General features: G+C 38.2%; 6 protein-coding genes, 1 non-coding gene and 1 pseudogene across 7 annotated transcripts; 2 read left to right on the forward strand and 6 right to left on the reverse strand.

Annotated features, from left to right (window-relative positions):
* Nucleotides 1–5,808: 5,808 nt before the first annotated feature.
* On the reverse strand, nt 5,809–6,408 carry LOC113773676. Its single transcript, XM_027318302.1, has 2 exons — nt 6,211–6,408; nt 5,809–6,138 (listed from the first exon to the last, which is right to left on the reverse strand). The coding sequence occupies exons 1-2, from the start codon at nt 6,406–6,408 to the stop codon at nt 5,809–5,811; spliced, it is 528 nt and encodes a 175-aa protein (XP_027174103.1).
* Nucleotides 6,409–6,923: 515 nt separating this feature from the next.
* Nucleotides 6,924–7,746, reverse strand: LOC113772911 (putative germin-like protein 2-1). The gene is made up of 2 exons (XM_027317413.1): nt 7,632–7,746; nt 6,924–7,462 (listed from the first exon to the last, which is right to left on the reverse strand). Exons 1-2 carry the CDS (start codon nt 7,744–7,746, stop codon nt 6,924–6,926), a joined length of 654 nt encoding a protein of 217 aa, XP_027173214.1.
* A 2,149-nt stretch (nt 7,747–9,895) lies between these two features.
* Nucleotides 9,896–10,644, forward strand: LOC113773677 (putative germin-like protein 2-3). Its single transcript, XM_027318303.1, has 2 exons — nt 9,896–10,001; nt 10,109–10,644. Exons 1-2 carry the CDS (start codon nt 9,896–9,898, stop codon nt 10,642–10,644), a joined length of 642 nt encoding a protein of 213 aa, XP_027174104.1.
* Nucleotides 10,645–10,859: 215 nt separating this feature from the next.
* On the reverse strand, nt 10,860–12,553 carry LOC113773678 (annotated as a pseudogene).
* LOC113772910 (probable leucine-rich repeat receptor-like protein kinase At1g35710) lies at nt 12,490–14,456 on the reverse strand. Its single transcript, XM_027317412.1, has 2 exons — nt 14,066–14,456; nt 12,490–12,925 (listed from the first exon to the last, which is right to left on the reverse strand). Exons 1-2 carry the CDS (start codon nt 14,451–14,453, stop codon nt 12,633–12,635), a joined length of 681 nt encoding a protein of 226 aa, XP_027173213.1. The 5' UTR covers nt 14,454–14,456; the 3' UTR covers nt 12,490–12,632.
* Nucleotides 14,457–15,155: 699 nt separating this feature from the next.
* Nucleotides 15,156–16,226, reverse strand: LOC113772913 (putative germin-like protein 2-1). Its single transcript, XM_027317414.1, has 2 exons — nt 15,875–16,226; nt 15,156–15,764 (listed from the first exon to the last, which is right to left on the reverse strand). The coding sequence occupies exons 1-2, from the start codon at nt 15,987–15,989 to the stop codon at nt 15,229–15,231; spliced, it is 651 nt and encodes a 216-aa protein (XP_027173215.1). The 5' UTR covers nt 15,990–16,226; the 3' UTR covers nt 15,156–15,228.
* A 1,329-nt stretch (nt 16,227–17,555) lies between these two features.
* Nucleotides 17,556–24,770, reverse strand: LOC113775073 (DNA polymerase delta small subunit). Its single transcript, XM_027319805.1, has 14 exons — nt 24,677–24,770; nt 24,357–24,486; nt 23,610–23,716; nt 23,354–23,480; nt 23,057–23,164; nt 22,052–22,167; nt 21,867–21,950; nt 20,830–20,898; nt 20,686–20,757; nt 20,405–20,496; nt 20,129–20,256; nt 19,873–19,974; nt 19,724–19,791; nt 17,556–17,738 (listed from the first exon to the last, which is right to left on the reverse strand). Exons 1-14 carry the CDS (start codon nt 24,743–24,745, stop codon nt 17,682–17,684), a joined length of 1,329 nt encoding a protein of 442 aa, XP_027175606.1. The 5' UTR covers nt 24,746–24,770; the 3' UTR covers nt 17,556–17,681.
* A 106-nt stretch (nt 24,771–24,876) lies between these two features.
* On the forward strand, nt 24,877–24,949 carry TRNAA-UGC. Its single transcript has one exon. It is a non-coding gene; the product is annotated as a tRNA-Ala (tRNA).
* Nucleotides 24,950–26,368: the final 1,419 nt, after the last annotated feature.

Genomic DNA, 26,368 nt, shown 5'->3' on the forward strand with positions numbered 1-26,368 from the left:
CCTCAAGCTTGCGGCCAGGTTCTATGGGCCTTTCCAGGTAGAAGCTAAGGTGGGAATAGTAGCCTATCGTCTGAAGTTGCCTGCGGGATCTAGAATTCAACCAGTTTTTCACGTCTCCCAGCTAAAGAAGAAGATTGGACCACTACAACCAGTTTCGGGGAATCTACCTCAGTTTGACAGTACAAACCAATGTCCTTTACAGCCAGAATCTATCTTGCAAAGGAGGGTTGTTCTACGCCAAGGCCAGCCAATAATTCAATTCCTGATCAAGTGGGGCCAGCTCGGAGAGGAGGAAGCTTCATGGGAAGACAGAGATTTCATCTCATCACAATTTCCTCAATTCCAGTCTTGAGGACAAGACTTTTCTTTTTGCGGGAGGTAATGTCAAGATAGGAGAATAAAGAGCCTGAGACGGTGTCGTTTTGGGGCGGGATTAGGGCTAAATTGAAGGAATAAGTGGAACGGTGACGTTTTGAAATAGTTTAGGGCCAAATGAATTGTATAAGTAGAACGGTGGCGTTTTGGCCACACTTAGCACCGGATTGGTAACTGAATTAGTTACAGGTTGTTAGATGTCCTATTTGTACCCGAATGATTGGTGGGAAAGGGCATGCAAGAAATTAACAGAAATTCAGATTCTTCTTTTGATTCTCTCTCTATCATTTCTCTCTTACTCACTCTTCTCTGCAAATCTTCTTCTTCTTCTTCGTCTCTTCCCTCTCTCCCAAATTCAATTTCCGCGTTTATGATTTCTGGACCCTGACAGATACCCACAACGTCAGGAAAAAAAAATACGCATATGATTTTATGCAAAGTGATCTGACCATTATTCAATTTAATACTTTAATTAACAGCAACAATAGCATTTCAACTAACAACATTACATATTTCCTGTCAAAAAAATTATAATTTAACACTTAGAATTACATCATCAGCACTTAGAACCTAAGAATCTCTAAGGTCCATGGGGCTTTTGCGCCGCACCATGGGACTTTTGCCCAATTCAACATCATTCATAATGCTCGCTTCACGCCTCCGCCTTTTAAAACATTAATCCTGACTATTATTTTGAGCAAATTATCCCAGTGGCCACTACACTTTTCCCATCGTCGAGTTTTGGTCACTCAACTATTAAAAGGCTGGTTTTGACCATCAAACTGTATAAAAGGTAGACTCGAGCCCATTCTGTTAGATTTAGTCGTTAACTTCGCAGAGGTGTCTGTCCGCGCGATTTTCAATACAAAAGGTAGGGTCAATTTAGGAAGTCGAAAATATCACTTGCACCTCTTCTTCCTCTCCCATGCATCTGTTCTTTTTCTTCCTTGCCTAAACCCAAACATCAAACAATTGACAATTAAAGAAAAACGCAACAACGAAGAATTTTGGGGGATTGAGCGACAACAGAACGGGTTGACAAACAAGATCTTCATTTCGTGGAACGATGGAGTGGCCCAAGTGGGTGATTAGACCAAGGGGCCAGCATTTTGATCCATCTGATGCATACGGTAAAGTTTTAAAATCCCTAAGTTTGTTTAGTTATCCACATCCCAGAATAGATTGTGTGTTTCATGTATGTATGGGCTACATTTTATCGTTGTTTTGGCTTTTTGCAATAAAGCATAGAGATTTCATAGTACACTGATTAAAGTATTCTTAATGCTGGAAAAAGGGGTTAATAAATAATTCATTCATTGAATTTGGGTTTACTAGTTTTGACTAAAATTTTAATTTTTTTAACTAATCGCATGTCATGCAGTGCCAGGTTCTTCTCTGTTCACCATACGAATGTATCATGGGGGTAAATTCAATTGGCAAAATTACAGATACATTGATGGGCATGTAGATTATGTTGATTTATGTGATGCGGAAACAATGTCTGTGCATGAAATAAACTACATGGTGGATAAATTAGGGCATTATGGATGTATGGTGTATTACTATGTTGAGCCTGGGAAAGATTTTCGAAATGGGTTGAAGGAATTATCTACTGATAAAGCCATTATCAGTTTTTGCAATTGGGCTTATAAGCATAAAATCATGGAGGTGTACTGTGACCACCAGTCAAAGAATGAAATCAAGATGATGGCCACAAAGTCCCTTCCTTCTGATCTACAGCTGAGTAAAAAAGCCGCAGTCACCATCGAGGAACTTGACGAAAATGGAAATGTTATTAGGGAACCTGGATTTGAACTAGTGCCATTTACAAGATCAATTGGCAAGATAGATGTTGGGAACTCTTCTAAAGAGAATGCCTTGAATAATGGGGATGATGGGGATGCAAATGATAGAGGAAATATAGATGGCCAAGTGGAGACTGATACTGATTCGGATGGAGATTGTGATCGCTTTAGTGCTGATAGGGATTTCTGTAGGGATGAAGAAATGTTAGAAGAATTGATTGTTGAGGGGCTAAAATCTGGTGTGGATTCTTCAAATACAGAGCAACCTAGATCTTCACAGCATCCCAATTCTAATGATGATTGTAATAATGCTGCACAACAGCAAGAATCAGTTGTAGATGAGCTAGGCAGACAACAACAAACAGTTGGGATGGATCCATGGTCACAACAATCAGGACTTGAAACTGAATTTGAACATCAGCAGCAGCCTGAGACAAATGAAGAACAACCCACGGATGTGGGAACTGGAAACCAACAGTCGCGGAGGAAGAAGCAAGTTAGAAGGAGAAGAAACAACAATAGAGCATCAGGAGAAGAGGCAGCTCCTCATTTAGATGATGTCCATGCATTAGATAAAGACACAGTGGTGACTGAGTTGCATAGTGATGCTGGCTCCTCAGATGAAGAGAATGATGATGACTGGAGGAATAGGTATGTTGATTTCAATCCGGAGAGAGATCTAAAAGACCCTAATTTTGAGTTTCACATAGGAATGAAGTTTGAGTCAGCTGAACAGCTAAGATTAGCTGTTAGAACATATTCCATCATGAAAGGAAAACCAGTAAAGCCATACACAAATGAAAAAAAAAGGTTTAGAGCAAAATGCAAACCTCCTTGCCAATGGTTTGTTTATGCTTCAGTTGAGAAGGAACTTGGAATAGCTGATTTGGTTGTCAAGAGCATGAATAATGAGCACACAAACTGCAGTCATGTATGGAAGAACAAGAATATTTCTGCTAAGTGGCTTGCAAACAAGTACATGGAGAGATTTAGATGTAATGTTGAAATGCCTCCAAGATTATTAAGACAAATAGTTGATGAGGACTTCAAAGCTGAAATTTCAAAATGGGTGGCATACAATGCAAGGGCAATTGCTAAAAAGGAGATTCAAGGGAATGCAGAGCAGCAATATAAGGACATATGGAGATATTGTGCAGAAATTAAGAGGACACACCCAAATACCACAATGGAAGTTATGTTTACTCCCTTCAGACAACCTGGATGCAACCCAAAATTCATGAGACTTTATTGCTGTTTGGGACCATTAAAACAAGGCTTTCTTGACGGTTGTAGGCCCATTATTGGGGTTGATGGATGCCACATAAAGGCTGAATATCGGGGACAGCTGTTGACTGCTATTGGAGTAGATCCCAACAATGGATGGTGGCCCATTGCTTGGGCAGTGGTTGAGAGGGAAGCAACTGAACAGTGGAAATGATTTTTTGAGCTGCTGAAGAATGACTTGCAGATTGAAAATGGGTACAGCTACACCTTTGTTTCTGACCAGCAGAAGGTATTAACTCCTTCCCTTTGTATATGCACAGTACACAAATCTGTTTCAATTTACTAATGCCTTTTGTTTGTAATAATTTATAGGGTCTTGACCGAGCATTATCTGAGGTACTACCAAACAGTGAGCACAGATACTGTGTGCAGCACCTGTATAACAACTTCAAGAAGAAACATCGTGGACTTGCCCTGAAGACAAAACTGTGGAACATTGCAGCAAGTACTACTGAAGGACTATTCAAGAAAGCAGCAGCAGATCTGGAAAATTTTGACAAGGAAGCATATGAATGGGTGAAGAAAGCACCACATTCCAGTCATTGGTGTAAGACTTTTTTTTCAGAACATACTCGATGCGATATGTTGGTTAATAATTTGTGTGAAAGTTTTAATGGTCATATACTTGAAGCTAGGCAGCAGTCAATTATCACAATGTTAGAGTCCATTAGGATATTTCTGATGGAGAGGATACAGAGAAGAACAACTGCAATGGAGAAGTTTGAATTGTCCATTGGCCCACTAATTAAAAAAATAATTGATGATAGGGTGATAGAATCAAGACAATGGAGGACCATTTGAAATGCTGTGGATGGATACCAGGTTAGGGGACCAAGGGGGGCCCAGTTTGCTGTTTATTTAAAGAAAAAATCCTGCACATGCAAACTGTGGGATCTATCAGGTATTCCTTGCTGTCATGCTATTGCAGCAATTCACAGAAATAATGGCGACCCCTATAAAGAGGTGTATGACTGCTACAACAGAGATCTGTTTCTAAAAATTTACAAAAATATTTTGTATCCTATCAATGGACAAGTAATGTGGCCTGAAGCTGATGGGGTGGATCTTGATCCACCAGAAAGGATAGTGCAACCTGGCAGACCTAAGAAGGCCAGGAGAAGAGATCCTACTGAAACTCAAAAGACTGGAAACAGGTTGCGGAGAAGAATAGTCATCCATTGCAGAAAATGTGGTGTTGCCGGCCATAATGCAGCTGGTTGCAAGGTGCAGCAACAAGACAATCAACAACAGCAGAATCAGGATAGCGAGGAGCAGCAGCAGCACCAACAGCAGCAACGTGGTTCTAAGAACATGCAACAGCAACAACAGAACCAACACCAGCACCAGAGTCAGCATGAACAGACCCAACACCAGCACCAGAGTCAGCATGAACAGACCCAACACCAGCAGCAGAGGCAACATCAGACCCAACACCAGCACCAGAGGCAACATCAGACCCAACACCAGCACCAGAGGCAGCAGCAGACCCAACACCAGCACCAGCACCAGCAACACCAGCAGCAGGATCAATATCAACAGCAGCAAAATCAGCAACACCAGCAACAGAATCAACATCAGCAACAGCAACAGCAGCAGGATCAGCAACAACAGCAGCAGCAGGATCAAGAGTATCAGCAGAACCAACAAGAACAGCAATCACAATCTGCTGTTGAGGAAAGTGAACATGCACAGCATCGACAGCAGGAAGAAGTTGTACAAAACCAACAACAGTCTCAGAGCCAAGGGGCTCATCAACAAAGGAAAGCAGGAAAACGAAAGTTAACAGATTCAGAAAAGGGGCAGATCAATGCCAATTATGCATATTTAGGTAAAGAACCTCCTTTCACTGTTGGAAATTGGAGAGGAAAATGGAGTAGAGCTGGTACTAGAAGAGGAGGAACTTCAGCAACAACTACCAGAGGACAACCAAGAGTCAAAAGAGGATCAAATTGAAGAGGAAGTAAAGCTATAGCTAGATTGGGACATAATGCAACTACATTTTGTCTTTTTGTATGAAGTTTGTTTTGGATTTGATATGCTGACCTATTACGAACATGGTCCATATGTACAAACAATTTATTTTGTCCAATCTACACAGATTGTTCTATGTTAATGCAGCACTTTTGTTTAGTTCTTATGTCTCTGTCATTTATTGATGAAATTAGTAGAACTGAAATGTGTTGTTTCAAACCTTTTTTGACACCAAATAATAACTATTTATTCATGTGAACAATACAACTTTTATACATCAAAATGTTTATACAGAGGGGTACAAAAGGGGCTTTATAAAGCCATTTGCCCTTTCCCTTTCAATATGCTACCATTACAACAGAGTAGCTATTCTTCAAGGATTTTCAACGATGCCACAAATTTGTAGCATGCCACCAGAATTATCTATTCTCATAACTAACATTGCTAAGACAACTATTAGCCAAGGCAACACTGCGCATCGAATGAGTCGCTTATTGGCTGATTTGTACTTGGCAATTTCAGTTTGAAGTGGCTTCATTTTACCCTCCAATTTCACAGCTTTTGCTTCCCACTTTCTTGCAGCTTTTTCAAATTCAACCATTTTTTCCTCCATTCCATTGATCTTTCTGAGTAGACCCGGTATAATCATTGTAGATCGAGCGCACATTTCATCATCTATCCAACCCCAATAGCCACAGCCATCCTTAAAAAAAAAACAAATTCATTATATTTCTTACACAATAATAAATTAAGTATCTAAAAAAATGTTACAAACCTCCTCCAATGCGCATTTGGCAAATCTTCTTCCCGGATTTTGTGCAGTCCATGAAGTTATCATTACTGTCTTCATCCCACAAACACAAGTAGGCAAAATGGGTGTCAACGATGTAGGTGGCATGGATCTTGCTGGCCCGGCTCTTGGTGGCGTTGATCTTGGTCCTGCTTCCTCTAATCCAAGTTGGGCTTCTTCCATTTCCTTCTCTTGTAGTTTCTCTCGGGTAAGTAATCTTTATTAGCTTTATACAAGAAGAACAAGAAGATATATTTTCGACTTCCTAAATTGACCCTACCTTTTGTATTGGAAATCGCGCAAACGGACACCTCTGCGAAGTTAACGACTAAATCTAACAGAATGGGCTCGAGTCTACCTTTTATACAGTTTGATGGTCAAAACCAGGCTTTTAATAGTTGAGTGACCAAAACTCGACGATGGGAAAAGTTTAGTGGCCACTGGGATAATTTGCTCCTATTATTTTTTATTATTGTTGTGTGCGGTTAACTTTTCCATGCCAAATCTAACCTTATTTCTGATGCCAAGACAGATAGAGAGGGATGGAAAAGAACCAATCTTTCATATTATGTAGACCGTTTCGTCAATCAAGATCCCACTTTCACTTATTTTTTTATTTATAATAAAAAACCAACAAAAACAATCAATCAAACACTCAAACAGTGAACTCGTCGTAGTTTGACTCCAGTTTTGATCCTCTAGAACTTGGATACATTAATTTTATCGACAGTGTTCGCGTCAATTTGGAACGCCTTGGCGAGCGCTTCTCTGCTGATTCCTGGTTCTGATCCAAAGACAGAACTAGCAACGCTTACGAGGCCAGGATTTTGACTGTTGAGACCAGAAAGCGCAACGGCATTGCTGTTACCGACGTTTCTTTGGTAGTGGACAAGTCCCACTGGAAACACAAAGACGTCCCCTTTCTGAAGAACCTTGACGAAAAGCTTGTTATCAGGATTAGAAGTTACGAAGCCAACTTCAAGAGCTCCATCAAGAACCGTGAGCATCTCGCTGGCCCTGGGGTGAATGTGTGGGGCGTTGATTCCCCCCGGTGCAAAATCAAGGCGAACCAGTGAGATGCCGAGAGTGTTAAGTCCGCGTATTTGAGCTGCGGATACTTGTGTAGCCCCGAAGCCCGCAGCATTTGATGTGTTGCCAGCAATGTGCAAGCCTCTGAAGAAGAAATCATTTGCATGAACGCGGCTTGGATCCTTGCACGCCAGGCCATTCAGTTTCACTGTAACACACCATACAAGAAAAATAGAAGTGTGAGTGAATCGAACGCCTTCATATTCAGATACAGAAAAATTTTTGAATCCTACAACAAAAGATAAAACATTTCCTCCTCGTAATTGTTTGGAGGGCAACTAAAAAAAAAAAAGGTCAAATCCAGTGCACTTTAATACCTGTGGTTGTGGCTTTTGCCACGCAGAAGTCTTGCAATGGTGATGGATCAAATGCCGAAGTGAGGTAGGAGAAACTGAGAGCTAGCAAAGCCAACAAAACAGAATTTTTCGCCATCCCAACCAGTGACAAAAATAAGGAGGTAGAGCACTGAAAGACCTGAGTAGTACTGTATGTGGAATGTTTTATGTTTTGAGAGTGGTGATGAAGACAGCCCACTTGAGATGGTTATTTATAGAGGCTCCTCCTGCAATATAAGATTAAGACCGGCTGGCTTTACCAATTTAAGACGTTGCCGCTCACTCACTTGTAAGATTTCTAGCTTTCTGAGACCAGGTCAATGTGTATTCTTTTAGAAAAGTAAACCGTGCCCGGCTAGCTTGAACTTATGGACGAATGGTAATCTGTGAAGCCGGCTATTTGCATCAGGACTAAACTCAGGATTGCTGAACATGCATTATCTGTAGTTTGTGGTTTGTATTTTTCAGACTGGAATATTGCTATCCAAGCATTTGTACTTGGGAGTAATATACTATTGCAGATGAACAATCCGATTTTTACCTCTCTGTTGATAAACTAACAGCACTCTATACATGAATTGTAACTTAAGTTTAGTTTCCACTCATTTCGTAACTTAAGAATTGTATCTCATGCTACATACTTTTGATCGAATCCTCAAAGAACTATTTTTATAATTGAAAAACGAAACGGACTAATCCATTTACTACACAAATTCAACAAGAAAATCAACATTTCTTTGTTTGATCCCAGAAAGCAGACACAAATATCCACACCAAGTGGATGCGTATCACGAATTAAGTTTAGATTTTGTTTTTTTTTAATCATATCTTTGTCCAAGTCAATGATATTTTAATTGACACTAGTCTGAGTACATTTTCATGATGAAATTAAGTAGATTCACAAAACAGATCACACTCTTATTTGTTTAGACGTTTATTTTTTGAGCCGGACATGATTAAAACTGGTATTGGTTTGGGATCCTACTCCGTCGTATATAAGAACACGATTTTTGTCGACAAAGAAGATAGGTTCAGAAAGCAGAATCCACTTTGATAACACCCTGAGAAGGTTCATTTAGATGATTGAGGGACAGCAAATTGCATAATCTTCTACGTGCATACCTTCAAGGCTAATCAAAATAACAGAAGACTTGTTCATTAAAATAACTCACCCGAAGTGTGTATGTATACATACATAAACACATGCATATATATACATACATATACATATATACATATATATGTGTGTATCTACGTACCTTTTCAATTGGAAAAATACTTTTAAATACTGGAGAATCCATTAACTGGGTTGTATACACACAATAGCAATGGTGAAGTTGTCATGATAAGCTACACAACCATACCCATATATTCAATTGGCCTTCTTTTTTGGGATAGGAAAATCTTGTCCCGTTCCCTTGTCAGTTGTTAGCAGCTTTATATATATCTTCTGCAACATGACGGCTGGAATCATAAGAAGCAGGAAAATTGGAATAAAATGAGCTAGGCCCTTTGACAGATGCGTTAAAACATTTGTATACAGCACAAAACTGAAGATCCTGATAATCCATGACGAAGTTTCAAGTTTCAAAAATTAGCAAATAAAAGGTGCAAAAAAAAAAAAAAAAAGGTCTAATCGAACCAGAGTATTCTAGTGACGCAAGTGCATGCCTTAGTTGTTTGCATTGGACATAATTAAAGAATGCCTTTGGTTGGGATGTAAAACGTATCCAGTTTTTTTAATTCTAATCATGTCCTCATTCAATTTTAAAGTTATTATCATGGAATAGAAAAGATGAAGCAATTATTATAATGAGAATTTGACAAATAAAATTTGCAAATAGTAATATTAGAATGAGTCTGTTCTGGTTTGATTATTGCACCAGCTGATTTAAATTCTAATTTAAAGAAAACATTTTAAATTTGTGAATGTGAGAACAAATGATTGACTTGTTAAAATCATGGGTGTTTCTATCCAATTCTATAATGCCGGCATAACATGATCTTATGCTTGGTCGGCATTCTACAGTTAATAAATAACTCATAAAATTCTTTTCTGTTCCTTGGCTCTTCCATGAACATTGCTTGCTAGTCTTGCTCTATAAATAAGCAGCTAAAAGTACTCATGCATCATCACTCATAAGCCTTGCCTTGCGTATCTATATAGTATCTTAATTAATTTACAACTTATTTTCTTGTTCGGGTTCCTCCTCCCTCTGCATCCTTTGCCCAAGATGGGAAAATGCATGGTGTTCTCATTGTTCTTCGTAGCGGTTGCATGTTGTTATCTCGCCTCTGCTTTTGACCCCTCACCTGTGCAAGATTTCTGTGTTGCTGATCCCAATAGCACCGGTAAGAAATGCATTAATTGACTTATCAAGATTTCAAGCTGTACGTTTAGTGACAAGCACTTTAATTGAATTTCTTACGGATTTTTATTAATGTTTTTAACTTTTCAGTGAAAGTGAATGGCTTTGCATGCAAAAACCCCATGAAAGTTACAGCTGATGATTTCTACTTCGGTGGGCTGCACATAGCTGGAAATACCACAAATGCGGTGGGTTCCAGGGTTACTCAAGTATTTGCAGCTCAGGTTCCAGGGCTTAACACTCTTGGCATCTCGCTGGCTCGCCTGGATTATGCACCAGGTGGGATTAATCCTCCTCATACTCATCCTAGAGCCACCGAACTCCTCACAGTTATTGAAGGTTCCCTCCTGGTTGGCTTCGTCACCTCAAATCCCGAAAACAAGCTTTTCACCAGAGTTCTTCAAAAGGGTGATGTTTTCGTCTTTCCCGTTGGACTCGTTCACTTCCAATTCAATGTAGGAAAGACAAATGCCGTCGCTATAGCTGGCTTCAACAGTCAAAATCCAGGTGCCGTAGTAATCCGAAATGCTGTTTTTGGATCAAATCCTCCTATCAATGATGATGTTCTGGCCAAGGCATTCCAAGCCGACAAGACTGTAATCGATCAACTCCAGTCAAAGATTTAAACTAGCCGAGATGAACGTGCAATTTTATGATTTTATTGTTTTATGATTAAGTGTTTGGATCATTTTTTTTTTTTTAAGTTGTCAATGTTTGTGTTCAAGTTATTTATGTTTCTAACTGAAAAGAACGGGAAGGAGTGAAATTGTTACTGTATTCCATACTTCTTAATAATATACAAGACCTATATTAATAGGCAATGACATACAATGAATCTAGATAGTTTACAATGATCCATTAACATCTAATCTGATTGTGTCAATCAATACAAATATTCTGTTTCCTACCAAATGTCAAAGTTGTTTAGGAAGAAACGTGGGTAGAAAAATTGGATGATGGCAGAATCGCAGAGATATCCACATGGAATTCATTTATGGTGCTTGAGCTACTCGTCCCATCTGCACAGCTCTGGTCACGCAGCGAAAGAACTGGACTAACAAGCTGATTCACAGCAATGGTGTGCAAAGGCCCAGTTGCTTCTCGCCTGCCCACTTCAAATTGGTTCACCACTTGCTGCATTGTTGGTCGACATTTCGGGTTTGCGTTGACGCAATCCAGGGCTAAAGCTGTTGCCACAACCACATTTTGAACAACCAAAGCGTTAGTCGGAAGGGGCAGACGGGCATCAAGAAGATCCTTCAGCATTATCGGTTCATTGGGTTGTGATGAAAAGGAGGAAAGGAATTCTCGTGGATGCTTTCCAAACAGCGTTTCTAGCACCACAACGCCAAAGCTATACACATCGGACTTTTCAGTGACCACCATGGTATAGGCCAGCTCTGCATTGACAAGAATGTGTTTGGATAAAATAAAGTTAATTGCCATCCTTTGGTATATTGATATGGCTGCTAATGTAAAGGAGTACAAATTGCATCGAGTTTTCAATACTAGATGATCTGAACAACGTGACCATACTTGCTATTCAACAAAATAATCGTTTCAATTGGAAGAATTTTTTTCTTTTTCTGTCCTTGAAAGTTAAGCCTAATATGTGCATCAAGAGAATATGGAAAACAAGGTGAAAAAAGAAAGTGATCTAGGATAGCAAGGTAACCTACCTGGTGCCATGTAACCAAAGGTGCCTGCAATGACTGTTTGATTTGATGAATCAAGTTCCAAAATCCTCGCAGTTCCAAAGTCAGAAAGAGTTGCTTCGAGCTGTGAATTCAAAAGAATGTTGTTGCTTGATACATCCCTGTGAATGATTGGCGGATCACAATCGTAATGCAAGTAGGACAATGCACTGGCAATGCCCTTGATCAAATTCACTCTTTTAATCCAATCCAGCTCCACAGCTTCAGTTTCATCTCTCAAGATACAAAACAAGCTTCCTCTGTCCATATACTCATAAATCAGAAACATGCATCGCTTGTGCAGACAGAATCCAAGAGCTTTACAATGTTCCTGTGCCTGATTTTAGATAGCATTCGGCTTCATTCCTAAAGCCTTGTCATAATTTGGATTCTCGCCTTCCAAACGGTGAAGCTTTTTCAAAGCCACTACTTTCCCACTTGGCAACTGCGCTCTGTACACGCTGCCATAACCCCCTGTCCCGATGCAATAACTGACCTCAAAATCATTGGTTGCTTTAATTATGTCTTCGTAAGCCATATGTCCATCATAGTTCCATATTCTGAAAATGTCTCCATGTTTATTGTCTATCGGCTCAACTTTAACTTTCTTGAAGCAGAAGATATAAATTACTAATCCGCCAGTTATTGAGAACACCAACAAGGATACGCCAAGACCTATGATGTAGTATAGGGTGCGATGTCTATGATTTCTTGTGATTTCCCATAACAGGAGGAGATGCACCACAAAGAGTGGAATGTGAACGCAAGTCTGGATTGCCGGCAAATCTTTCTGAACCAAACTTATTGACAAGATCACACGGAAGTTCACCTTCCAAAGCATTATAGGACAGGTCGACGTCCCCCAGTCGCAGAAGAGACGGGGACAGTGCCAGAGAGAGTATTGTGGGAAAGATCCAAAGTCAAATGGTACCACTCGATTTAATAATGTCATCCCCAAATTGGATAGGAATTGAACCTATAATTTGGTTTGAAGAAATATCTAGAAATTCTAGAAAAGGTATATTGAAAAGTTCATGGGGTATGGAACAACTTATTTGGTTAGAAGAGAGGATCAAAGAAGTAAGAGCAGTCAGATTGCCAAGGGTCGAAGGGATTTGACCAGTCAGGCGGTTGAATGCAAGATTGAGATATTTCAAATTTTTTAAATTTCCTATTTCAGGGGGAACGGACCCATGAATTTGATTCTCAGCACCTGAAAGAGATATTAGTTTGGTTAGGTGGCAAAGAGATGAAGGGAGGGCACCTGAAAGATTAAGGTAACGGAAGTCTAATTCAACTAAACTCTTCAAATTTTCTATTTCTTCTGGGAGAAATCCTCCCACTGAGGGATTCGAGTGAATGTCTAGCCGGAAAAGATTTGTCAAATTAAAAAGAGCTGAAGGAATTGTCCCACTGAAGTGGTTATTATTGAGGTTAAGGGAGTTTAGATTGGACAATTGGCCAAGAGCAGGAGGGATGCTGCCAGAGAACACACTGTAACTCAAGTCTAATTCAACTAAACTCTTCAAATTTCCTATTTCTTCTGATAGAAATCCTCCCATTGCGGTATTCATGTGAATGTCTAGTCGGGAAAGATTTGTCAAATTAAAAAGTGCTGAAGGAATTGTCCCACTGAAGTGGTTATTACTGAGGTCAAGGGAGTTTAGATTAGATAATTGGCCAAGAGTTGGAGGGATGTAACCCCAAAAATTATTGTACCTCAAGTAAAGAGTAACCAAATTTGTCAAGTTTCCGATGAAGGAGGGAATAAAGCCTTCGATAATATTATTCGAAACACGAAATTCGGCTAGTTGTGTGAGGTTTACTAGAGAAGAGGGAAGCTCGCCTCGAAGATGGTTGGAAGACAAAGTCAGATAGGTGAGTTTGGAGAGTGCACCTATTTGATGTGGGATGGCTCCGTCAAGTGCATTGTCACTGAGATCGAGGGAGGCCAATTTGGACAAGTGGCCGAGAGTGGGAGGGATGCCACCATAAAATTGATTGCCACTCAATTTTAACTCTATTAAACTCATTAGCTGTCCTATTTCTTCTGGGAGAGATCCTCCAACATACTTGTTGAAGCTAATGTCGAACCGGGAAAGATTTGTCAAACGACAAAGAGCCAAGGGAATTGTTCCACTGAGGATATTATTACTGAGGTCAAGGGAGGCAAGATTGGACAATTGGCCAAGAGTTGGAGGGATGTAATCCCAAAAAATATTGTGGCTCAAGTCTAGAGTAACCAAATTTGTTAAGTTTCCGATACTTGGAGGAATTAAACTTTCAATCGAATTCCAAGAAATATCAAGTTGTGCTAGTTGTGTAAGGTTTAATAAAGAAGAAGGAAGCTCACCTCGAAGATGGTTGGAAGACAAATTAAGATAAGTGATTTTGGTGAGTGCACCTATTTGATGTGGGATGGCTCCGTCAAGTGCATTGCCGCTGAGATCAAGTCTGACCAGGTTCGGAAAAGAAGAGAAGCTGAAATTTGTCAAGTCATCTAGGATCCCGTAGTTCGGAAGCAGTATTTCGGTGACACTACCAGCATCGTTGCAAATGATACCAGGCCACTGGCAATGGGCAGAGACGTTTCTTGCAGTAGTATTGACTCCCCACCAGCCACTCTCGAGCAGTGCTTCAGCTTCTAAATTCACAGCAGACTCTGTTCCTGCTATCGCTACTGGAACTGGTGCAATACCCAGTATCATGAGAACAACAACTCCGCTGCATACAACATCCATCGATGCTAGTGCCATGAATCGGATTGTATTATACTGGTGCAATAGCCAGTATATATCTTTCTTTCCAATCTGTTGTATTATTCACACCGATTGTTGAATTCAAAAGAATTGTAGTTGTAGCCCATTATTACTTTGAACTCCTCCATTATAACTTTGACCTTATAAGAGCTAGAATAGGACTTTTAACAGGTACATAACTACATATACTAAAGTCAACTTCAACTACAGTGAGTTATAGATATTTTCTGGGACGGTGGAATTGCCTGCTTATGAAGGGGACAGCGTGGTGGCGGTCGTGGCTGGAGAGGAAGAAAAGTCAAGAGAGGTGGACGGAGATGAGGGAGGAGAAATGGTCAATCGTCACGAGGAGAAACAAACAACATTTTTAAATTGGGGGGTTTTTTTTTTTCAAGTGCCATATCACTTTCACGACTGATTCCAATATGAACGGGTCGTAAATACTAAATAGCACACGGATAGACTATTGTCGGACTAATTAAGCAAACATTATCTGAACCCCCTGCGATAAAATTCATGGAAGTGACACTTTATAAAGAAAAAAAAAAAGGATAATCACAATAATAAAAAAAAAACATATTTGATCATGATGTATTTGTTTCGCGTTACAGGGGTTGATGATGGTCGAATCATTAAGAATCAACAAACAACTTAAAAAACATGAATCATCCTTCAACGAGGCTTCAAGAAAAACTGGAAAGGAAAAAAAAAAGATTTGTCGCCATAAAAGAAATCATCAGAATAAGTTGGTCAAGAACTAGAACTTAGACTGGATTCCATCTATTGTGTTCCTATTGACTTGGAACGCCTTGGCCAGCACATCATCACTTATGAGTGGAGTCGATCCAAAAACAGCCTTTCCAATGGCAGTGCTGTCAGGATTTTGACTGCTGTAGGCTGCCACAGCAACAGCATTTGTGTCCCCCACATTGCGGTGGAAGTGAACAAGTCCCACAGGAATGACAAAAACATCACCCTTTTGCACAACTTTGGTGATCAGACGGTTCTCTGGATTTGAAGTGACAAATCCAACCAGTAGAGTACCTTCAAGAACGGTGAGAATTCCGGTGGCTCTTGGGTGGAATAGAGGAGGGTTGACTCCCTTTGGTGCGAAATCTATGCGGGCCATTGAGACCCCGAGAGTGTTTAGCCCTGGCATTTCAGCAACGGATACTGTGGTGACCTTGGAGCCAAAAGCATTTGAGGTGTTGCCCGGAATATTCAGCCCCGTGAAGAAGAAATCCTCTGCTGTAACAAGCTTGGGATCTTTGCACGGCGCGCCATTTACCCGTACTAAAAATGTTCACCATTATTGAAAAGCAGTGAGCAATTGAACTAGTAATAACGTCAAAGTTCACTAATCATACATACATCTTGTGTGCGCGTGAAATACGTAATCTTACCTGGGCTAGAATTATCAGCCACGCAGAAATCTTGCAGAGGCATGGGGTCCGTTGCAAAGGCAACATTAAACAGCGTGAGAGCTAGAAAGCAGGAGAAGATCATGTGCTTTCCCATGTCTGGTGCTAGCTAGCTGCAAATGGTGAATAATTCAGATCAAGAAAAGGAGTGATTATACACAGCAGCGATGACGATTGCTTCAGGTGGCCTGCTCTATTTATAAAGGCGCCCGTCTTGTTTCAAATCTGAGAGGGAAGGCATAAGTTTTTCAGCGGCCGGCTCCTATAAAATTGTGCAGGAGATTGGGTCAAGATTTGGTATGTAACTACAGAGTTATATGTAATAACGAGAGGTTTCTTCTTGGGTAGGAAATCTTTTGATGTCATTAAGTTGTTTGTTCCTCCTTAGACTTTGTAAAAGTCGGGCAAATTTTCGTCTGTTGTGTTTGCTATTCATCATTTGGATCCTATTCTTCTTGCTCGTTCTGGTGCTGCCTGCATCCTATTCTTCTAGTGTTACAGCTGTTATATTAGCAGTGTTGTTTGATGAAACATGATCCTCATATGCGTTCTTGAAAAGAATATTCAACGAGTTGTTGCAAAAAAAAAAAAAAAATGTTTTCCTGACTTTTATGGATGCGTAGGCAATGGGTTATTCTACCTAATGTTAGATCACGTAATTAATTCATTTGTAATTTTGCTAACCCTGACTTCATCTGTATGGGCTGATTAAATATTATCGCACTCCATGTACTAACCTTATCCGACCAATTAATTAACCCAGATAGAGAAATAATTAGCATAACAAAGAAAACAGTTAGGATTAATTAATGATTAGGGAGTTGAGGTTCTAACCAAACCAACGGGATAAATTAATTGAAGTTATTGAAAATCAAAAGGTATAACCTTAACCTTTTGTTCTTTTCTTTTTTCTTTTTTTTTTTTTTGAAGAAGTAGGTCTGACCATTTTCTAAAATTTTGGATTGATTACCCCTTTTCTTTGAACCAGTCTGGTTTTTGCAGTCACCCCAACTTTTTTTTCTTTTTAATAAAAACATTTCTAAACTGCATGATGCTTCATATCTCCAGAACGGCCAAAATTATGTGGTTTTTGCTGAGTCAAGCTTTTAAACAGTGTATCAAAATATTCTAAACGGTCAAGAACTAAACTTCTACAATCAACAATATAGTATTATTGTAGAAGCAAAAGAAAACGAACAAAACTAGCATCCGTGCTCTTAACTTAATCCTTGGCCATGATGACTTTATGCTGCAGGTTCTCAATCATCAGGTGCTATCCGAAACCATTCAACAAAACTTCATCAGAACCTCAACGTCACCTCTAGATGTAAACTTAGAAAATGAAACTTTGTAAAATATAAAAGAGAGGAAGACCGATGCTTAGAGGTGGTTTGGACTTCTCTCCAATTGTGCAAACTACATTGCCTACCTATTAACAAATGTCCAAAAAAAAAAAGAGAGTGACAGAGAGATATGGATTCAGTTTAGGGGGAAACATCATGGAGATGTGGATTAAGCACCGGAAATATTGACTTCATCGCAATGACTCCCTAATCCACAAGTTCATGGATTCCCTTTCCAATATTATCAGGCCAGAGTTATGTTTTATATAACATTATTATATCCAAGAACTTGCAAAGTTTCAGAACTAAAAAGGCAAGCATTGCAAGAAAATCACAGGTATCCCTTTCAGTAAGCAAACAACATACTGATTATCACAAGCAACACTTGAAGGTAAACTTAGAAGATCTTCAGCTTCCAAGCAGTGCCAACTCGTACCTCGTAATTATTAGCTAAACTCAGTCCCAAAACTGAGAGCATGACAATCCAGATTTCTCAAGTTCAACTGCACAGAAATCAGCAAACTGCATTAGGTTAATCATTCACAGCTTCAACAAGCTATTTTTCCAAAGAAATCAATTTTCTTTCCAATCGATATTCATTTTTTGTTTTCGTATTGCTGAGGAAGTCAGGTGGTGTTGGCAGGAAATTTTATCTCAAAGCTGCATCCAAAGTATAACCTGAACAAGAGACACTTGCCAGGGTAAAAGAATATAACCTGAACAAGAGTGTTTTAATGCCATTGCAAATCCTTACATAAAGCAGCACATAAAGAAAGTGAGAGACAATTAGGCAAACACACCATCAAGCAAGCACTCGTGGAGACAAATTTTGTTGATATAAAAGCCATTGTGTCTCATGTAATGGACACAAAGTTGAAAATGATTTGCATATTTTGGAATTTTTTTCTTGTCAATTTAACATGTCTAAAAAAACCGGAAGGACAAAATGGAAAGGGTTTAAAGAGGCGGCACAATAAACCCCTCATACTAAACTGATGAATACAGGTTACTACTAAACAATTTTGTATATTAAAAAATTTTCCATTTCATTCTCAGATGGATAATTAGTCACGGTAGTTTTCTTACATGATTGGACAAAAATGCCCTTGGATTCCAGCTACTCTTACAACTAAAATGGCTGAAAGGATTGAAAGTACACACTTTTTATTGTTCAGGGACTACTCTAAGACAAAATTTAGATTAGGCGCCAAAACTTGACAACAGGAATAGTTTAATGGCACCCTAGGTACTTTAAGGAAAACAAAAAGGTAATGAGGAAAAGCAGCCCTGGCAGGCAAGGGATATCGAGAATTAACTTGCTTCTTTTTAAACAAGCACTCATTTATTATCTTATGAGCATGAAAACATTTTGCACTTCTACCATGTGATTTGTGTCTACTAAGTTAACATCTTGCACTTTATTTTGCTTCTGAATCTAGAGTCTTAGTCCTTTTACAGTTATGCAAGTTTTATTTGAGCATCAGACAACATATTTCCATAGAGACCAAATTACAGCATATCAGGAATGGTAGGGATTCCCTGTTCTGCTACGCGTCATGTTGGAGCTTCTGATTGCCTAGTTAGATCAGTAACTGCCTCTTAATATGCATTACAACAAAACAGTTTGAACTCACTCCAGAAGTTCAAGAGACATATGTTAAAGTTGATGACTTAAAGCTCAACATGGAAGGGCCTCGGAAGAAAAGAGAAATACACCCTTGAGGAACTGAAGTGAAATGCTTTTACAAATTACATTAAAAAGAAGAAAGAAAGAAAAGACATACAGATAGATGATCATGAAGTAAGCGAGAAGGTAATATGGGGTACAACAAATTACATCTCCATATGTGTTGTCTTTGAATTACTTTGTCGGCAGAATCTTATATACTAACCTTCCCTAGTTTAAGAACTTTAGGTGTATGAGAAACCTCACTAAAGAAAAATGCTAAAGAAAATTCTCTTTGGGGGTGGAAAACTTGTATTATTCTACCCAACTAAACTTGAGTTTGTATATAAAATGACACACACACTCAGAGAGAAACTTAGAATGAATAAGAGGAGATGTGTCGAATATATTCTCTGTTTCCCCATTTTTCTTTCTGGTAGTGTTAAAGAATGGAACCTTATTGACTTCTTGTCTCTCACACAAAATGACTATATGACGACAAACCCTTAATTTTCCTTAATAGACACTCAAGGGGTGATGCTAGGCTTTACTGTCAATGAGGCCCCATTGACAATCTTTATTCTGTCACAAAACCTTTAGACCAATATATGACTCCTTCAAATGTCAAGGAAGTCTTGACACCAGTAGAATAACTTGTGCTCACCTTATCTCCAAAAAGAGAAACTAGAATTTAGCAACCTAAATTGTCAAACCCTCAATGAACTCCAATTTAGAACCACAAATATCAAATTCAAATAGCTTTGTTCACTTCTTTATGGCCTACTTTACAAACTTTGGAAGAGGAGAAATTAAAAAGCTTACCACCACAGCAACTCCAGTTTCACTAAATCTGGGAATACAGATTAGTCTCACTATTTGTCCCTCTGCTCCTGCAATTAAAGCTTATTTTGTAAATTGTTTTCTTCAAAATGAAACAGAAATCAAGATAAAAAGGGTAGCAAAATGAATACCCTTGATCAAGCGAGTCTCATATTTCTCTTGATTACCAACAAAATAAACGTGTGGACAGGTCTCAACGAAAAAAGGATCCCTGTCAGTAAAAGGATAACATCCTGCAAGATACCGACAGGTTCAGTGCAAACTTTAATACAAGAATAAACCACTATATAAATGTTCTAAAAGTCAAAGAACAAATTCACGCAAGTGCGACATTTAGCCAAACCTATGAACAGGACAATTCAAATATAGCAAGCATGCAGCATTTACCAAGGGTATTTGGTGCCGTTGGTGCAACATGTCTCCATCTCAGTGTCCTCTCCAAAAATTCAAGTTTATCATTTGCATCTGAATACTTCTCGAGATCATCAATGTTCTGACCTGATGTTCCAAGCAAACTGAAGACAAGATATCTTAACAAATTGACTAATTTCATTTGGTGCTACATCCAGCAAAGCATATAAATGAGGATTAAGATGAGATATCTTATCAAATTGACTAATTTCATATTGTGTTACATCTAGGAAAGCATACATGTTTTCTCACCTAACATCGTCAAGCTGAAACAAATGAGGATTAGGACAGGACCTGAATGTGTTGTAAGCTGATGAGCTAGGAAAAAGGCATCTATGCAAAGGCTGAAACATTAAAAACAAATAAAATGTAAATCTAAACTAGAAATGGCAGATTGCTGGATCACTAACAAGTTGTAAGCCAAAAGTAGATGCAAAGCAACTCCTACAAACAGTATAAATTGTACTCCAGATCCCATCCCCGCCTCAATTTACCTAAGAATGTCAACGAGCACACAATGAATGTTAACAAACCTGCTGTGGCAAGGAGAAATTGGCAGGGTCATTTGGCCCTGGCATAATATCAACTGGTATACCTGCAGCAATCTGTAGATATTTTAAAGCACTATAAACAAACATTTTCCATACTCAGAGGTCAAGAGACAGCTATCAAAGTACCTGAGTCAACTGAATATCCAGCTCTTTAATTGGCTCAGACAATGTAAATTGATCCTTAGAACCTAAGTTCTGCACAATCAAGTAAAGTTGCTAACATCTGAACATCATAACATTGCAGCTGAGAGAATAAACCATGCCAGAAATGGATTATATTCATTATCAATCATTAACTTTGCAAAAGAAATTGAAAAAATGCTCACTGGAAACTCTTAGTAACTGCTTAAATGGCGGAAACTCTTATTAACAGCTTAAATGGCTATTTGCATTATGGTGTTCTAATTGAGCACAAAGAAGCCTTAGCACAAGTGGTGTCTCTGCTATTCTACATATACTAGCACCAAAAGGTAACTTCACTCATTCTTTTGAAAAACGTGGTATGACCTCAGGGTCTATGTCTTTCACGCTAAAGATTTCAAGTGATACATTTTTAATGAAACACCAGCAGAATCCAAGTCCTGAACTAAATTTCAAATTTCAGATTAAAGCATCCAGCAAAGCCTACACAAAATATTACACCTATAAATGACACACGAACACAAGTCCAGCTAGCAGAATGTGAGGTACGTTATATCTTATTCAAAATCCAAGTAATCAACTTTGAATGCCACTCAATTGCAGGCAGACCAATGATTTCAGCCCAAAATTATCAATATAATATATCTCAAAAGCAATCTTCGATCTACTTGCTTTTTCTCTCAATCTCAAAGATCATGTGTATATGATAATCCTGGAATTAAAAAAAAATGTTCAAAAAATAAAAGAAAACCTCTCCTTTAGAGTGTTATTTTTCATTTGTCTTAAATTAACGTTTTCTTCAGAAAATTTATGAAATGCAGATGCAGCCAATGTTACTGGCAACAACCTGCAATAAGAAAATGCAACTGTTGCATTCACAGAGAAAGAAACTTGCATGAGGTACATAAGTAATCTGTCCATACAACCTCAGAAGCACAAAAAGTGGTAAGAAAAAGACCAACAAAAGGTTAAAGCAAGTTCTGTTAGAAGCTTTTTTGTGGAAGCCGGACAAAGAACAGTACCTGACCATTAAGTAGCCCACGGGGGATTTCAACAGAATTTCCAGCAATAATTACTCGAACTATCTTGGCAGCAATACTTTGTTCCTGTGACATGCACTCAAGGAATTTACATGAGATCTATAGGGCAACCAATGATGAAAAGAGCAATCATAGAGGGAAGCACAACACAGAATAAACATATAAACCTTTTTATCTCCAAGATGGCCAGTTATGTGATCAACCAAAAGCTGGAATTTTAGAGGATTAGAAGTGCTGCTCCCAATATCCAAGCCCGAAACAAAAATGACATATTTGTCTTCACCTGCTTGCATCAAATGAAGTTCCTTAAAATACTTTCAACGACAAACAAGGATAAATATTAACACCAAATACCAAAAGACAGCTTGGTTGTCCCATAAACTAATTCAAAATATTTCCATGACAAGCATCATAATATAATTATTCCCCCAAAAGGACCAGTCATCAGATATACATTTTAAGAAAGACCTTCTATTGCTCTAAATACCTCTATAGTGTACCAAAAACAAACTCCTGTAACTTTTTCAGCATATTGGTAGACATTGGCAGAGTCGCTTCTATCATAACATCAAAGCAGTTAACATCAGAGTACACTACATGAAAACTGAATGATGTATCAGCAGCAGAGCCAGTATCAGTAATATAGCAATATCGATCCACTACCCATTCCATTTCCATATGGATATCCTACCTTCCTTTACAGAAGATGCCTACTCTATTCTTATACAAGTACATCAATAAGTATTATCTTCTTCAAACGCTTATGCACGATAAGGTGGTGTTCCAAGACATTTACTGCTTTCCTCTGACACATATATCTATTCAGAACTACTTATTTTCTCTCCTAAGATTATAGGTTTTACTGATTATGCTTAAAACAAAAGATTCTGGTGCTTATACAACCAAGAGTACATGATATCATGAGCAAATAAATCAGAAATGATACTAAGTGAACATACAGTTTCCACATAAGCTGTCTTCTAGAAAATTTCTAATCAGTCCAACAACTTTTCAGGGGTCCTCCATCAGAGTTATAATATTTATCATCTGATCACCCACTACCTGCCAATTGTTAAAATGGCCAAAAGCTATCGTAGCAAATTGCGGGCATCCATGATTATGAATTAGCTAGGTGGACTGGGGAGAAATGGTGAAAGAAGCAGCACTCCAACCTGATTTAATTGGCCGCTCTATTTGGTGTGGTAGGCCTCCTTCCATGACATCTTCAACCCAAAAGTCGCCTGTACCAGTTTCTTTTCCATGCAATGCAACCACGACACCTGTTATAGAACATTGTTTGGAACAAAATGGATGGGTTACTAATCTTCAGTGGTAACTCTAGTAATCATCCAAAGAACCAACCTAAAAATGGGAAGGTTACAGAAGAAGTGGAGAAATCTGATAGGAAAAAAAAACCAAATTTTTGACTGCCAAAACTAAAAAGTGCCAAAGCAGCATCAGATACAGACCTGTCACATAAACAGAAGGTAAAAGAACATCTCCGCAAACTTTAATTCTGCCGCTCTCATCTTCCAAAATTAAATGATCATCTGGGTGCATAAAATTGTGAGGTCTTACAAGTGGGGTTGCAGATCTCTGAAAGACACAAGTTACATCATTAATATCTCAGAAAAATAAACCATATGAGTTGGCAAAAATAAAAGTAACAATAAGACAAAAGAAAAAGCAAATTATTAGAATATCATCCATTAGTAACTTCATTACCTCTTTGGAGTACTCTTCAAGAATGGAAGGTTTCAGCTTCATGTGCTTGTAGAGAGTCCCAACAATGATGCATTCCTTGCCTTCTTCTAATCCGATAACAGTGCAGACTACCGGAAAAAGGGGGAAAAAAAAGTGGGGCCATTTACAAGCAAATCCATGATTTTGCATGACAAATCTACTAGCCTTGCAGAATCAAATCCCTATCATGCATACTTCTTAGACAACTTGTTCAAGTCCTTAAATTAAATGCAGAAAAAAAAACAAAGATTAGAAGAAGAAAAAAACCAAGCCAGGTGATCTCTTGTAAATTGACCAAACAAAATAAACAACAAAGAAATGGTCTTCGCTTGTCAAAAGAAAAAGAAAAAGTCGAACTGAAGAGAGAAACTACTCCAGAAAACCCCAGGAAAAAAAAAAGTAACAAAATCAGAGCACCACAAAAAAAAAAAAAAAAACTTGGCCTTTACTAATTTCAACAATATAAATTGCAGGAAAAACCCAAAATCCCTTACTTGTAAAAAATTGAAGCAGAATCATATAAAAGGTATCATCCAATAAAGATTTCCAAAGGCAACAATTTTTTCCCCTCCCCGGGGCCGACCCAAATTGTTAAAGATCATGATTGAAGTATAGCTACAGCAATAACAAACAAGTACCCCTGGAAAATTTAAGTGCATCATCCAAGCAATGTTGAACTAAAAAAAAAAAAAAAGGGAGGCAATAAGGATAATGGATTGTAGAATATACCCTGAATGTGGGGTTTCCAATTGGGGAGTAGAGAGTAAAGAAGAGTTCTCATCAAGTGAAGCCTAGCAAAGTATATTTGGCTGTATTGTTGACCTCTGTACATCTCCTTCTGAATCACAAAGCATGAGTCCTGTGAATTAAGATAATAAGAAAAGGGGCAATTTTTCATAAGAACAGAGTTAATCAAGGAGACAAACAAAGATTTTCTTGAAATCAAGCTACCCAAAAATATAAATACAGAGAGAAAAGAGACAAAATAAATGCAAAAAGTAATACTAGTAGGAAAAACAGCAATATGTTTTTCTGTCTCTTTTACTTACCAGGGAAGAGTATAGAGCTTGTTTCCGGTGAAGGAGGCCGTTCTCCGACGACGAGTCTTCCGTCTCCATGGCGGGAAAACACTACTGCTTCTTACTCTACTGGGTCAGGAAAAGCAATACTCCTACTAATACCCCCATAGTCGTTGCCGCCGATAGACAAGATAGAATGTTCTAGGGCAAAGTCGAACCCCCGAATCAAAGGGGATGTAGCTCACATGGTAGAGCGCTCGCTTTGCATGCGAGAGGTACGGGGTTCGATACCCCGCATCTCCAATATTTCTCAGTTTTCCTTTTTTTTTTGGGCACAATACTAATATACTCATAAAATTGTTTTCCTTTTTTTTTTTTTGCATAATACTAATATACTCATCGGCATCTCCACTATTTCCCATTTTTTCTTTTTTTTTTTGGCACAATACTAATTAATACTCATAAAATGAGTGGTAATGGAACAAAATCATAATTATTAAAATCAACCCTGGCATCAACCTTGAATCATAGGGGATGTAGCTCACATGGTAGAGCGCTCGCTTTGCATGTGAGAGGTACAGGGTTTGATACCCCGCATCTCCAATATTTCTCAATTTTTCCTTTTTTAATGATAGAATTAGGAACAAAATCATAGTTATTAAAAGAGAAAAATGCAGTTTTAGTACCCAAATTTTGACATATGAGCGGTTTTAATCCCTAAATTTTGGACAATGACAAATCTAGTACCTAATTTTTCAACTATTAAGCACATTTAGTACCCCTGATGGATTTTTTTCCAAATTACTACTACAAAAAGTCACGTGATCGTCACATGTCTGACAACTATTGTATAAAAAATGTCAAAAATATGTAAAATATCCTTTTGATACTAGGTGTCATGTAAAATATCCTTTTGGAACTAAGTACTAAATTTAAGGACTAATAATTTTATCAAGTAAAATATCCATCTAACACTAAGTACTAAGTTTAAGGACTAATAATTTTATCAAAAGGATATTTTACATTTTTTGAGATTTTTTTTACACAATAGTTGTCGGACATGTGACTATCACATGACTCTTTTTTATAGCAATTTGGAAAAAAAACTATCAAAGATACTAAATGTACTCAAAAGTTAAAAGTTTGGGTATCGAATTTATTTTCGTCCAACGTTTGGGGATGAAAACGACTGACCTGCCAAAGTTTGGGTAAAAGAAATACATTTTTCTCTTATTAAAACCAACCCAGTCATCAACCCGGCATGAGGATCAGGTTGGCGGATTAGTGGTTTAATTGGGGGGTTACTGGTTGAACCGTCGGGCCACACTTTATAATAAAAAAATAATAATATAATTAAATAAACTTATAAATTATAATATAAGTATAGAAATTCTTAAATGTTAACAAGTCATAACCTATTCATATTTCATAGTTCATATACACAAGCCATACTCATACATGTCCTTAGTTCATGAATTCATATTAATATTATACATAAACATAAATGATAAATCTAAATGTTAAAGAAAGAAAGAAACCCTAATTTTCAAATTCCTTTTCAATTTTTCTCATCCAATTGTCAAAAAGAAAACAATGTCCATGCTAATGTGGCTGGTCAAATTTAAAAATTGGATAAAAAGGTAATTTCATTTCTTAAACCCACCGGGTTTAGCGGATCATCAGTTCAACCACTCAAATCAAACTGTTCAAAGCTAGTCATCT

This window comes from Coffea eugenioides, chromosome 6 (genome assembly GCF_003713205.1).
Source record: "Coffea eugenioides isolate CCC68of chromosome 6, Ceug_1.0, whole genome shotgun sequence".
Taxonomy (NCBI): domain Eukaryota; kingdom Viridiplantae; phylum Streptophyta; class Magnoliopsida; order Gentianales; family Rubiaceae; genus Coffea; species Coffea eugenioides.